This window comes from Cucurbita pepo, chromosome LG12 (assembly GCF_002806865.2).
Source record: "Cucurbita pepo subsp. pepo cultivar mu-cu-16 chromosome LG12, ASM280686v2, whole genome shotgun sequence".
In the NCBI taxonomy this organism is placed as follows: domain Eukaryota; kingdom Viridiplantae; phylum Streptophyta; class Magnoliopsida; order Cucurbitales; family Cucurbitaceae; genus Cucurbita; species Cucurbita pepo.
Window position 1 is genome coordinate 2,670,563 of NC_036649.1, and position 14,424 is coordinate 2,684,986.

General features: G+C 34.4%; 2 protein-coding genes across 2 annotated transcripts; one reads left to right on the forward strand and one right to left on the reverse strand.

The window, feature by feature from the left end:
- Positions 1 to 2,592: 2,592 nt before the first annotated feature.
- Positions 2,593 to 6,091, forward strand: LOC111807454 (probable glycerol-3-phosphate acyltransferase 8). Its single transcript, XM_023693187.1, has 3 exons — positions 2,593 to 2,997; positions 3,306 to 3,618; positions 4,976 to 6,091. Exons 1-3 carry the CDS (start codon positions 2,666 to 2,668, stop codon positions 5,852 to 5,854), a joined length of 1,524 nt encoding a protein of 507 aa, XP_023548955.1. The 5' UTR covers positions 2,593 to 2,665; the 3' UTR covers positions 5,855 to 6,091.
- Positions 6,092 to 8,040: 1,949 nt separating this feature from the next.
- LOC111806486 (cytochrome P450 86A8) lies at positions 8,041 to 10,051 on the reverse strand. The gene has a single exon (XM_023691825.1). It carries the CDS (start codon positions 9,959 to 9,961, stop codon positions 8,306 to 8,308), a length of 1,656 nt encoding a protein of 551 aa, XP_023547593.1. The 5' UTR covers positions 9,962 to 10,051; the 3' UTR covers positions 8,041 to 8,305.
- Between the last annotated feature and the right edge of the window lie 4,373 nt (positions 10,052 to 14,424).

Genomic DNA, 14,424 nt, shown 5'->3' on the forward strand with positions numbered 1-14,424 from the left:
AGACCTGGAGTCAGTGCTTAAGGGAACTACCTTTCTTCTATCCCTAAAAGTGGGTAGGAGTGAATTCCGTCTTGCACCCCACGTCCCCAGCCATTCACCCAGTCTTACCCCTGAAATGGGAGGCCTGTTGAGTCGGCGAACTAGAGCCACTCTCACCCATGCAAATCTAAGGATAATTCCGAATAAACAGGAGTTCATGGTTAGCTCAGGATTAAAACCGAGTTACCTAGGTTATCGAATGAAAAGAAAATCAGTCTCAACAGTAAACGACTTTATAAAGTGAGAGTGGTTTTCTTCATGGTCCGATCTTATGCAATACTCATTGCATAGGACGCCCCCACTCACATGTCTCCACATGCACAATTTAGTGATCGCATTGTTTATATCATATACAAAAGTGGGCCGCATCCATAGTGTCCCCAGAATAAGGTACTCAGCCTTATCCTTATACTATAGATCATTTTGACTATATACTTGAACTTGATCCACTCTTATGTCTCTACATATAGTTCAAGTAGTCATACTATAGCCAGAGTGTTCTTAGTTTATTGGATTTAGATTAATGATCGTAAAGTTCACTTTATTCAATAACAATTTTTTCTGAATAAACAACAATAATAACTTTATTGAAAATAGAATATATCTTTGTTTACAAACTATGAGTTTTAGGACATAAAACCCAACAGATAATACGTTCACTTTGCACGAATATTACAAAAATGCTTAAATTCAACCCAAATAAACTCGTTCCCATCTAAGTTAAGCTCAATAAACACGTTATGATGCTTAATCTTGCTGAATTATTACTGATTATGTATGAATATTAATAAGTTAAATTTATAGGACAGTTAATGTGAATCTCAGGTTGATCGGAGGGGATTAAACATTTTTATAAGGGCGTGGACAGATAGGTTTTAAAATCCTTGGGCCGAAACCAAGTACAGTTATTGATATTTAAAATTTTTTTTGTTCTTCAAACCTTTTATTTCTATGCATCTTACTTCCGACATCATAAACAGAACTTTCAACTCAACTCATCGATCCCTGCGAACCAAAACGTCGTCCCGAATTGAAACCCGACCTGCGCTTGTGACCCGTGCACCTGTGAACCGACTCGCAATTGCAGCTTCGCCTGGCGCGTGGTAAGTGCGCATGGGGAACCCCTTGCGTGCGTGAGTGGTTCTCTTTGTCAAAAGTTTTTTCAACCTGAGTTTAATTAGATTTATTTGTTTTAAACGTTTTATTTTATGTTCAATAAGTCATTAATATATTTTAAAATGTTTATAATTGATTCATCGTCGTATATAAATTTAAATTTTATATCTAATAAAACTCTAAAATTTTACTATATTATATAAAAAATCTATAAATATTTATTTTATCAAATATGTCAACAACATATTAAACATAAAATTTAAAAATTAAAAATTTATTTGTTGCAGCTTGAACGCTTATAAATACAAAATTAAATGTTTTGAAATTAATTTATTATAAATACAAAATTCAAACACTAAATAAATACAAATTTTTTAAGAATAAATTTGTAATTAAACTTAAATTGATGAAATATATTACTATATATATATATATATATATTAAAGTTCATTGATGTGACGTTATTGAGATATTAATGGTTATTAAATTTGATTATTAATTAAAAAAATTGCATAACGGCATGGAAATTTGCATAAATTTGATTCCTATTCGAAGAATGCATAACGGCATGGAAAAGCTCACACTAACCCGTCAATTTTGGATCCAATTCGGAATTTTTCTTGGGAGGTATCGAGAAGGAGTAGGAACGTAATAATATCGATTCATACGGATAAGAAGAAAAGGTTCTCTATTTATTCAAACACTGTACATGCCGGATAGGGATAGAGAAAGAGGAAAAAAACGAAGATTTCACATAATACTTTTGAATCATAAAAGAAATACCGATTAAACCGAGAAATTCTTTTAGTAGTCTTAGCCATATGTATCAGCTATTAAACCATCGTTTTAAAAGTTTGATAGCAGAACTTATTAGTTAGTCTAAAATCAGGGGTATGCACGGATTGAGTTGGGTTGAATTAATTTTTTTTTTATTTTGTGTCGGTCGGGATGACTACCAGAATGAATCAAATAAGATTCACGACCCAACTCAACCTAACCCTATGTTTTCAAGTTGGGTTGAGGGGTCGAGTTTTTTATACATGTCAAATTAATACCTAAAGTCTCAGAAAATTATCTAATATTTACGAGTTACAACTCATCACGTTACAGTAGTAGAGGAGGGTTGTTGTGAACTCATTTTACAGGTTAGTCGGGTTGACCCAATAAAAAAATGCTCTAACCCACAAACCGAACATAATTTTTAATTTTAAAAAAATTTAACTCAACCCGATATTTACGATCAAATTATAATATTAAAATAAATAAAAATAAATAAATAAATGTATTCAATTAGGCAACACTGCCTCCAACAACCCCAACTGTCCTTCACCAAAATTTAAGAAATAATAATAATAATAATAATAATTAAATAATTAAATAATTAAAGAAAAACTTGCAATAATTTCCTTTCCTTTAAAAACCAACCGTCCATTTCTTCCCAAGACAAAACCCCATTTCTAAATTCGCTCCCATCTCGGTGGTCGCCGGCCAATCTCCATTGAAAACCGCAATGGCCGCCGCCGCCGCCGCCGCTGCTGCTCATAAGAAAGCCTCTAAGTTTCGGTCGATTACAACTTGCTCCGGCATGGAGTACGAGTCGATCGCCGCCGATCTCGACGGAACGCTACTGATTTCGAGTAGTTCTTTCCCGTACTTCATGCTGGTGGCGATTGAAGCCGGTAGCCTTCTTCGTGGACTCATTCTGTTGCTTTCGCTTCCGATTATAATAATCGCTTACTTGTTCGTGTCTGAAGCCATTGGAATTCAGATCCTCATCTTCATCTCCTACGCTGGCCTCAAAGTCCGAGATATCGAACTCGCCTCCCGCGCTGTCTTGCCTAGGTAAGATCGAGATCGAAACTTAACTCTGTTTTCATTTGTTGAACACTTATATTTATGTATTTTTACATTTTAAACTCCAAACTGACGGAACCAAAGGTTAGTAGTTAAGTGGCTACTCTTGTTTGAAGTTGAGGTTTAATCCAAAAGTTTTGTTTATAATATAAAAAATGTTAGAAAACTAGAGATCATAGAACAAATGCTTGTATGTTTCGCTTAGTAATGAAAAACTGGAACGTTACTGAAAATATGCGTTAGACTTATTGGAAAGAGTGTATTTCATAGACTAATTGAGTGGAAAATTTGTGGAGGTTTTACGCGTCGGACGTGAGAGCGGAGAGTTTTGAAGTGTTCAACAAATGTAAGAGAAAAGTTGTGGTGACGGCGAATCCGACGATTATGGTGGAGCCATTTGTTAAGGATTTTCTCGGCGGAGACAAAGTTTTAGGCACAGAAATTGAGGTCAACCCTAAGACCAAGAAGGCCACCGGATTCGTCAAGAAACCTGGAGTTCTGGTCGGAAAATTGAAGAGATTGGCTATTTTGAAGGAGTTCGGTGAAACTTCACCGGATCTTGGCATCGGCGATCGTGAGTCCGATCACGATTTCATGTCCATTTGCAAGGTACGCTCATCATTACCCTCCATTTAATTTTGTAGGCCTAACCATATTAGGGTTTGTTAGCCCCTATGCACGTAGGTAATAGGTTTGTTTATTATTGGAATAAGTAATTAACTTGTTCTACATAACCATGTATGTATGCAAACTTTAAAGTCTTATATTTGTTATTAGTAAAATGAATTTATCACATATTTTATATGGATTACAAATAGAATGTTTCTTAAAAACAACAATATAAGGAGTTTTTATTCAAATCTATTTTTTGTTGTGTACACTATGTAGATAGTAAACCTACAAAATATATATATATACAAATAATTTTTATGAATTGTTGCCTTGAGAGCATCAATTTAAGGTTAAATTAATAAAATTTTATTTCAAAAAATTTAAATATACACTTATCCTTAATTTTGAATTAACGATTGATTTTCAATCCTAGATTTTAGTGTTATAAAAATCAAACAAAAACCAAAATAATGCCCAGAAAAACCCCATAAGAACATCATCTAAAAGTTAACCCAATTGGTTTATTTATTTATTTTATTTTTGGTCCAACTTTGTTAAGATTGAACAAATTATGATACTGTATATATATATATATATATATATATATAGTATTAGCCCACTTAAACATGGTTTTAGGTTTAAATCCTTGCTTCATATATATGTAATATTTTTTTAAAAAAGAAAATACGAATACAATTCACCTTCATAAATGCTCATGGACTTGTAGGCGTCGCATTGAATCTTTAACGGACCCACCAGTGTAAAGTCTACCCATCCCGTAATCTCATATCCACCTCCCCTGCCCACAACTTTATAACAAAATTGAGTGGTCCAAATTAAAGGCTCCAATTCAAAAAACTTCAAATTCTTAAATACTTAAATTAATGTAGCCTTTCTATAAAAGGATGAATTAGATGAATGAACACATGGCTCAAGTCTTTATTATATTTTTTTAATATATATTTCATATATTATTTCCGTTCAATTTTGTATAAGAAGCTATAAGCTTTACACCAAATATTCCTCTTTGTTTAGCATTGGTAGAAATTTTTCAAGAATGATAGAATTGTTCTATTTGATGTTTTATAATTTTTTTTCAATGTGGGGAATTCATATTTAGACGTGTATAAGATTTACGTTAAATTTGTTCTTATTTATGAGTACTTTTATTCGGTGAAAATGTTGGAGCTCCTGAGTTTTAGGTAGTTCTTTTCGATGTATAAATTTTGATGTACAACTCCATGAACATAGTTCAATTGATCAAAATTATGTTATGAATTTTTGTTGAAGATTATAGGTCTGATTTAGATGTCCTACCTTGATTAAAACTTTGTTGTATGTTGGATATTTGCAGGAGGGGTATATGGTGCCCCGTAGCAAATCAGCTAAGCCAGTTCCATTAGATCAACTGAAAAGCAAGATCATCTTCCATGACGGGCGCCTCGTCCAGCGCCCCACCCCCCTGAATGCTCTCATCACCTTCATATGGATCCCCTTCGGCTTTATCCTTTCCCTGATCCGTGTCTACTTCAATCTCCCCCTCCCAGAGCGAATCGTCCGCTTCACCTACGAGCTCCTCGGCATCCGTCTCCGCATCCGTGGCAACCCTCCTCCTCCCCCATCCCCCGGCACCCCAGGCAACCTCTACGTCTGCAACCACCGCACTGCCCTTGACCCCATTGTCATTGCCATTGCCCTTCGCCGCAAGGTCTCCTGCGTCACCTACAGCGTCTCCCGCCTCTCCCGTATGCTCTCCCCCATCCCTGCCATTGCCCTCACCCGCGACCGTGCTGCTGATGCTGCCCGCATTACCGAGCTTCTCCAACATGGCGACCTCGTCGTCTGCCCTGAGGGCACGACATGTCGCGAGCCGTTTCTCCTGCGCTTCAGCGCCCTGTTTGCAGAGATGAGTGATAGAATTGTCCCGGTCGCAGTGGACTGCAAGCAGAATATGTTCTATGGGACAACGGTGAGGGGAGTTAAGTTCTGGGACGCGTATTTCTTCTTCATGAACCCGAGGCCGGTGTACGAGGTGACATTCCTTGACCGGTTGCCGGTGGAGATGACGTGTAAGGGCGGAGGGAAGACGGCGATCGAGGTGGCGAATAATGTGCAGAGGATGCTGGGGAGCGTGTTAGGGTTTGAATGCACGACGCTAACGAGGAAGGACAAATACATGTTGCTGGGAGGGAATGATGGGAAGGTGGAATCTATGTACAATGCCAAGAAGTAATAAATATGTGTAACAAATTACAGTTTGATTTGGATGTGTGTCAATTAGGTTTTGAAGTGAAATATGGACAATTCAACTAATGCTCGTCGGATTTTGGTTAAGAAAACACTCATTGTATTGTAGGTGATATGTTTTTGTAGTAAAAGTTGGTCAAGAATTCCATAATTATATAATGCTTCTTGGGTGTGTATTTTTCATTACTTTAGATCATAGAAATATATACAACATTGACGTTTATTATTTAGAATTATGTGTTTATTGTTGTAAAATCAAAGTTGTCATTGTATTACGAATCTCTTTAAAACATTTCATGAACGATGTTATAAACTTTGCAATCATGTTCGGAACTATCTTTTTATTCTCATCATGACCTTGGTCTCACTTCTATTTCGGGCCAACTAGATATGTGTTACTTCTCTACACACGACCCACGTATGCACACAGGGCCCTCAAGTGAGATTTTATACATATCCCTTAGACCTAGCCTTCGACTAGTGTACACCCACAATGTCGAAAAAGTTGCAAAGAAAAAGGAGAATGCAAAATATTATGGTACAATGCATCATCCAACACATTATATAATACGTGCATTGAAGTCAAACCGAGACATTAGCAAGACAAAAACAACGATGTCTACCTAAGGGACAAAGATAGCCTTGATAATGGGCTAGGTAGAACCATGGGCCTTAAACCTTGAAAGTTAAGGTTAGACATCGTGTTCGTTTCTCAATATTTTACCTAAAATCACACTATAACGACAAGACACAACTTAAGACAATATCAACGGTTTCAATCTCTCACCCTAATATTTGAGCTTTTTTATATATATATATTTATCTCAGAGGACGGAAGAAAGCTGCAATCTATAAGATTTTCTTAATCCTCCCTGTTTCCTTTCGTCCCAAACTAGAAGATTCGTAAGAGAATCTTAGAATGTCTAGAGTTGGGCCACAAGGATTTATTAACATCATTTGACCTTTTTTTGGAACGCATATGTTTTAATTAATTGAGCTATATTTTAGTTGACTTTTAAAGCGGGAACTTAATTATTTGACTTTTTAAGGCAAATATATAATTTATTTTAATATATCACTATAATCAATATTGCAATAAATAAATCTGAAAAGCCAAATTAAATTGATCCTAATATGGGTAACAAAGCTAGACAGATAAATATTTAATTTAATAAATCAAATTTTTGGATTCTTAATTAATTGTTAAAGATTTGTCTGCTAACTAATTAATTATGTAATTATTAAAGTTAAAAGGGAAATTAGAATAGAATTAGGAGTTATTATTGTTAATTAAAGTTTTCATTTTGTTTATAAAGATCTCCCAGATTTATTTATATTTATTCATTTTGACTTTTTATACGCATCCCTACACTTCTAGACCAAGGATCGATCCATTTGGATTGCATGTAAAAAAAGCAAAATGTATTTTTTTTTTTTAATATTTAAAACACTATGATCGGTCGACCTCGATAATTGGTGGAGTAGTCTTTGACAATGGGCGGTGGTCGCAAGTGGTGACAATAGAGATAACGTCGGTGGTTGGTAGTAGTGGGCTATAACAACTCAAGACCACCGCTAGCAGATATTGTCCTCTTTAGCCTTTCTTTCTCGAGCTCCGCCTCAAGGTTTTTTAAACGCATCTGCTGGGGAGATAGGTTTCCACACCCTTATAGAGAAAGCTTCGTTCTCCACTCCAATCGACATGGAATCTCACAATCCACCCCCTTCGAGACCCAACGACCTTGATGACACTCATTCCCCTCTCCAATCTCATATGGCTGTGACAGATGGTGGTATGTCAAAATAGCCATTGGTGGTAGATGGCTACCAACAGCGGAGGTGGACGCTAGCAACAGCCATAGTGAAAGTGAAGGTTAAGAGATTTGAGAGGGATACTACAAAGGTACTTAAAAATGTTATCGTCCTCTACCCATTGAAGACCTAAGAAAACAAGTACATGATTCCGTGAAATAGATATATATAAATGAAATCATTATCGGGTTCAAATTTGTCCAATAAACAAGCCATTAAAATTAAATTATAAATTGAATAAAATCATAAGGGTAGAAAATAAAAAATAAAAAGACAAATTAATTAATTAAGGTGACAAAATCATCCTTAGTATAGAAAATAAAATTTGGAAAGTACAATTATTACAGAAAAAGAAAAGAAAAAAAAACATTAATTAAATGGCTTTAAAAAATAAAAAAAGATTGATGAATATTACCATCATAACCTTATATGACTTGACTTTCATCACAGCCGTAGTAATTTTATCCTTCCCCTCCAATCCCGTGTAATGAAAGACACTTTAAATACCTGACTGGCGCGTGTTCCTCAATTGCCATTACCTGGGCCCCACCTCTTTTTATAAATAATATATAATAATTTTTTTTTTAATTAACCTCTTAAATTTACCGAACAACCAAACACGCCCTTAGCGTTGTACGTCGTTAAAACCGTTACACCCGCCGTTACAGTTCACAACGGCGACTAACGGAGTATCATTCCCTTGAGAATTTCCTTTTTTGCCCCTTATGCTTTCCACTATTCCCTCCAACTCCCTCCGGTGAACGTTCACCTTCAGCCCGTACTTCATAAACAGCGTCAACGACATTTTCTGCTCCACCTTATGCCCTGCAGCCACCGTCAGCCGGTGCCGGAGAAGTACCGCCGCCGCTATCGACTTCATCTGTAAATACGCCAAATCCTTCCCCAAGCAGATCCTTGGCCCTGCATTGAACGCTACGAATTTGTACGGATCGTACGGTATGAATTTCTTCCCGTCCGCCGTCAGCCACCGCTCCGGCCGGAATTCGAGGCAGTCTTCTCCCCACGTCGACTTCATTCTTCCGGTGGAATAGATTGAATAAGTCACCGACGATCCCGCCGGAACGAAAGTTCCGTCGGGAAGAATGTCGTCGGCGACGACGTGCTTTGAATCCTCCGGCACCGACGGGTACAGTCTAAGGGTTTCGGTGAGAGCGGCTTTGAGATAAATCAGACGGTCGATCTCTTCAAATCCTAACGGCTCATCCAGCCATGATTGGATATTATTGCCACGTGTCTCAATCAGAACGGTGCAGATCTCGCGGAGGATTTTTTCTTCAATTTGTGGGTTTAATGTCACCAACCAGAAGAACCAGCTCAGCGCAACGGATGACGTGTCCCGTCCAGCTAGGATGAAATTAAGCGCCACATGGCGAAGAAACGCGTTGGAGTAATTACTTTCCTTCTTCTTCATGAAACGTGACAATAAATCATCATGTGGGGTGGAGTCTTTAAGCTGATTCAGCAACTCGAGCTTACGTGAATCAATAACACTGGATAAATACTCCTCGATATGAACGAGACTCCGGCTCAAGCTGACTTCCATACCAAGCCGAAGCCACTTTTTAAATTTCCAAAGAACTTCCGGCAAAATAAACCGTTGCAACGAAGCTTCAGTGGCTCGATCAAAAGCCATAGCAAAGCCATTTTCAGGGAAACCCGGCGCGCAAGTCATAGGATCTTTCCCAAAAGCCAAGCCGCAAATATTATCAAAAGTAAGCCGCAACAACACATCCTGAAGATCAATCGGCTGAGAATTAAGCTCGGCTTGTTTAAGAATAGGACAAAACCTCAACTTAATAGCTCGGCTAACCCATCGAGCCATGGCTTGACGAAGGGTCCTAGTAGTAAATTCCAAGGCAGCAGTTTTTCTCTGGAAGAGCCACGTGTCACCATCCGAATTAAAAATACCTTGGCCAAGTAACTCGTGAAATACAGCTTGCCAAGTGGGGCCCTTAGGGTAATTATCGAATCGGGTCTTGAGTATATGCTCCAGATTTCTCGGGTCACACGTGACTGTCACGAGGCCCTGTTTTGTAGCGAAGAAAGGGAAGGCCCAAATGCATGTTTGATAAGTGCCGCCGCAAGCACGGAGGTTGTCGGAGATCCAGTCGTGTAAACGGTCGCAATTCTCGATCAACCCCGGCAAGCTGCCTAGCAACGGCCACATTTGAGGCCCTTTTAACGACCGGGAAATGAACGTAAACCACAGAAGATACGCCGTCACCGCCATTACAATAACCAAAGCCAAACCCACGTCCATTCTCTTTTTCTGTTTGTTTCCCGAGAAAATGTGATTTTCCGGGAAAGTAAAATTTTCCGGGAAAAAAAAAAAAAGAAAGAAAAGTAGAGAGAGATAGAGAGAAAGCACATGAAAATGGGTTTAAGAAGAAGTAGGTTTTATAGTTGAATCGGCATTGAAAGGCAATTACTGAGCCAGACTGGTTTTTTTCTTTTTCTTTTTCTTTTTTTTTTTAATTTTTGAATTTTGTTTGAAATATTTTAGAAATTATGTGTATGAGTTTCTCTCTCTAGAAGGGCATGAGAGAGAAAGGTTGTAAAACGCACCTAATTCTGCAGAAAGGAGGAGGAGAGTATTAAATTGGGGCTTTAAATGAAGAGGCCAATTTAATGGGTTTAGTTGAGGAACTAAGGCCAACTACACAACACTCCCAAGAGAAAATTTTAATTTTAATTTTAATTTTAATTTTAATTTTAATTTCTTCTTTATTTTAAAAAAAAGATTCCGTCATTTCAAGAATCTTATATAAACACCGTTCATCCATTCATACCGTTTGAGTGACGAGTATTCAAAACATTGTGATTTCAAAAAAAATCTAATAAGAACTATTCATTGATTCATACCGTTTGAATGAAAAGTACAGAGAAAAAATAACCTAATTTAGTTCATACTGTTTGAGCTGAGTTATTAAATTATTTATTGATCGTTCATCATCACGGAATCAAACTTTATTGAAGAAGAAATGCATACCATACAATTATTTATTCCCTAACCACACTTAAAAATAAATTTAAAGACTTTTAGAAAGAAAAAAAAAAGAACGATAAATAATTTAAATAAATGACCCGGACAATTTATGATTAGGTTGAGTTGAGTTTATTATTTAACTAGGGTTACCTACGTTGCGAACAATTGACCAGAGTCTAAATTTTCAACCTGTGAACAACCTTATGCCACCCAGTTAAAAATTATATGTCGATTCAAGTATAACTCAGTGAATAACAATCGTTTATTTTTTTGTCGTTAAACTAAAAAAAATAAAAAGTAATTCTAAACTGATAGAAAGACGTTTGAATCTCTACCTTATATGTTATCGTGTAAGTCGGTTTTTATTTGCATGCGGGAGATGTTACGTTATTAATAAGTAACATAAATGCAATTACTATTTTTTTAAAAAAATATTTGTATTTTTGGTAGCTTGAAATAATTTTTATTTATAGAATTATAAAAAGAGAAAAATAAATAAATAAATAAATAAATAAATGGAAATGAAGATTATGATGTGGGGTATAGGTAATGGTTGGTTGAGCCATAACCCACCAAACCATATTCAACCATTTATAGCTTTACTTTTCCTTGTGAAACTCTTTATTTTTTTTTTTAATTATTATTATTATTATTATTATTATTATAAATATTTAGTTAGCATATAGTTATGGTTAATCAATTTCATAGGTTAATTAGTAGTTGTTATATTATAGCTACATCATTATGTAGGTCAAATCTTTATTATAAAATTAATATTATCTTCGTCATTAAAATAAAGTTTCGTGATTATTATAATAAAAAATGAAGAATGAATCGGTTCGTATTTTCTTCGTTATTTCTCTTGACTAAACTCTATTAGTGAATGTTATAACATTTTTTTTAGACTGAATCTAATTCTTATTAAATACTGAACCTAACTAAACCCAACCATAAAATATTTGGGTTGGATGGGTTCCCGTTGTTTCGTTATTTATTTATTTATTTTCAAACCTAGGTTCTGAAAAAAAAAATTAATTTAAAAGTTTATAGATAGTAAATAATTATAAAATTAAAATATAACAACAAAATTAGTTAATAATAAATAAATTTAAGTGGGTTCGATTCCATTTAAATTAATTTAAGGATTTATGAGGTAAAAATTTTTATTTATTTGAATAAAAATGAATTAAAAATTATGATCAAATTATTAGTGACAGAGTCCATGCTTAATTGATAGTTGATATTGTCTATTTTAATCTGTTATGTATGGCGGTCGGTGTCACAATTTTTATTTTATTTTTATTTTTTTTTTACGATTTAAAATCTTCCATTGACTTTTTGATTTGAATATAACATAATTAAATATATTATGTTTTTTAGTGAGGGATAAATAAAACTGTGTGCTCCAACTGAAACATGGGACGAAAGTCAAAAGGGAAATAAAAGCATTTAAAAAAAAATAGTAAAATTATGTCCGAATTTAGTTAATACCAAAAGAAAATTAAATAAATAAATAAATAAAAGGAAAAAACGCGTTTGAATAAATATTTGTTCTTTGTTTTGAGGCGGACTGTAAATTTTTAATAAATTTAATTTCTCCTTTTTGCCCTTCCACCTTCCACGTGTCTCCCTGCATTCAATTTCAAAGTCAACCCTAATATGGTAATATCTCTATCTGTTTTCAATGCTACCTCGAAACTAAAATACTAATTTAATTTTAAAATGTTCATATGACCCGATAATTCGAACAACATAGATATATATGCTTTCAATTTTGGTTGGGTTGAATTTTTGAAAAATTAAAAATTTGGGTCGGTTCATGACAACTTTTTGGTCAGGTCAACTCGACCAACCCGAGAATAGGGTTACAATTCAACTTAACCCAACTTTATCCTATTTTTAAGATTATTGTGAAAATTAANCCAAACCATATTCAACCATTTATAGCTTTACTTTTCCTTGTGAAACTCTTTATNAGGTCAACTCGACCAACCCGAGAATAGGGTTACAATTCAACTTAACCCAACTTTATCCTATTTTTAAGATTATTGTGAAAATTAAGAATATTTAATGTTTGATATTTGAACTATGAGAATTTAGTTATTAATGTAACATCTATTCTAAATAAATATAATTTTTTTAAAAAGAACAACCGGACAACCTAACCCAACAGAGAGTTAGGTTGGGTTGGGTTGGGTTGGGTTGAGTTGTAAACTCTATTCGAGTTGGTCCAAAAGATTCCTCTAACCGGACACACTACGAATTTAACATAAATACAGATAATGCAAAATAAATACGTTCTAAATGCGCATACATAATAAAAAATAATAATAATAAACCGCTTTTTAACATGCATATTCAATTAATATACTAGTTGGTCTATTATATTATCGTATTTAGATATTAATTGATGGGTACATCGAAATATCTATCGGGGACGTCATTATTAATTTTAATTTGAAAATTTAATAAGGTCAATTATTTCTTGGAAGACCAATTTTCAATTAATTAAGGTCTAATTGAATAGAAATTAGATTGGATTGGATATAACAACCCAAACAAAAATTGACAAAAAGTTAGGGTAGATAAGTTGCAACCTCCAAATTTAATTAATTAATTAATTAATTAATTGAAAATTCTATCATTATTATTCATTAATAAATATTGGGATTTTTTTTTTATATTAAAAGAAAAAAAAAATCAAATAATTAATTAAAGTCAAACTTGGAAATTCCAATTTTAGACATTGGTCTTTCTTGCACACAAGATCATTTAAAAGTTAGGTAAAATTAACCATAAATTACAAATCCTATAATCCAAATGCTTCTTCAATTTATATGTAATTTATATGTATACCAAATTAATAAAATATCTTTTGATTTATCCCGAAATAAATTCTAAATCAAGTTGTAATGATGTTTATGAATGTTAATTTAATGTTGTGTTCGAGAATTATTGAATGTTGTTTGGTATTTTATTGAAATGTTTGTATAGATAGATCCCATCCATCCACTCAACACGGTTACTACTTCAAGAGATATTGCATATATATTTAACTGCTCCATCGACAACTTCATTTTTGGCTCGTTCTTAATAAGAGGGTTATGCTCGATTGCACTCTATTTAATAGACTCTCATCGACGCACGGTTATATCTTTACGAGTCATGCATCATTTATTTGTTTCTTTTATTCTTCTNAAAAAAAAAAAAAAAAAAAAATCTATTCATCAAAATTACTTTTTTACCCTTTTATGAAAAGTACTTATCACTAATATGTCGTTTTATATTGTTTCATTCTAAGATTTTAAAAGTGTTATTAATCTAACTATAAAGTATTTGATATTAATTAATACTTACGCTAACCTTAAAATTTACCCTAACATAATATTTGTTTCCCAAAAGTGAAAAGACTATTTTACCCTAACCTTAAAATTTATTCATTGACCCCACACCTACCTTAACGTCGTTTTCAAATGTGATTAAAGGCGTGACATTTTTTAAAAACTCAACCACATCGTATTTTCATCCTTATTTCAAGTTAGGAAGCTAACAAACTTTATTTAAAACATATATAAAAAGTGAGGCGGGGCAAAGTAGAGCCAGAACAAAAAAATATAATGTTCATCCCGAACCCCATTTAGCTAATGGACAAAAAACTTTCTCCACTTCTACCATTTTCCGTTCAAACGAAAGTTTGTCGTCTAGTTCGAGGTGGGTCCCACGGGGCTCCAACTTCG

What these genes read in the sequence shown, in the direction of transcription:
- LOC111807454 (XM_023693187.1), top strand. Translation starts at nt 2,666, where the DNA reads ATGGCCGCCGCCGCCGCCGCCGCTGCTGCTCATAAGAAAGCCTCTAAG. An exon ending in TCCCGCGCTGTCTTGCCTAG is followed by an intron (nt 2,998 to 3,305) that starts GTAAGATCGAGA and finishes AAATTTGTGGAG; the next exon opens with GTTTTACGCGTCGGACGTGA. An exon ending in ATTTCATGTCCATTTGCAAG is followed by an intron (nt 3,619 to 4,975) that starts GTACGCTCATCA and finishes GGATATTTGCAG; the next exon opens with GAGGGGTATATGGTGCCCCG.
- LOC111806486 (XM_023691825.1), bottom strand. Translation starts at nt 9,961, where the DNA reads ATGGACGTGGGTTTGGCTTTGGTTATTGTAATGGCGGTGACGGCGTAT.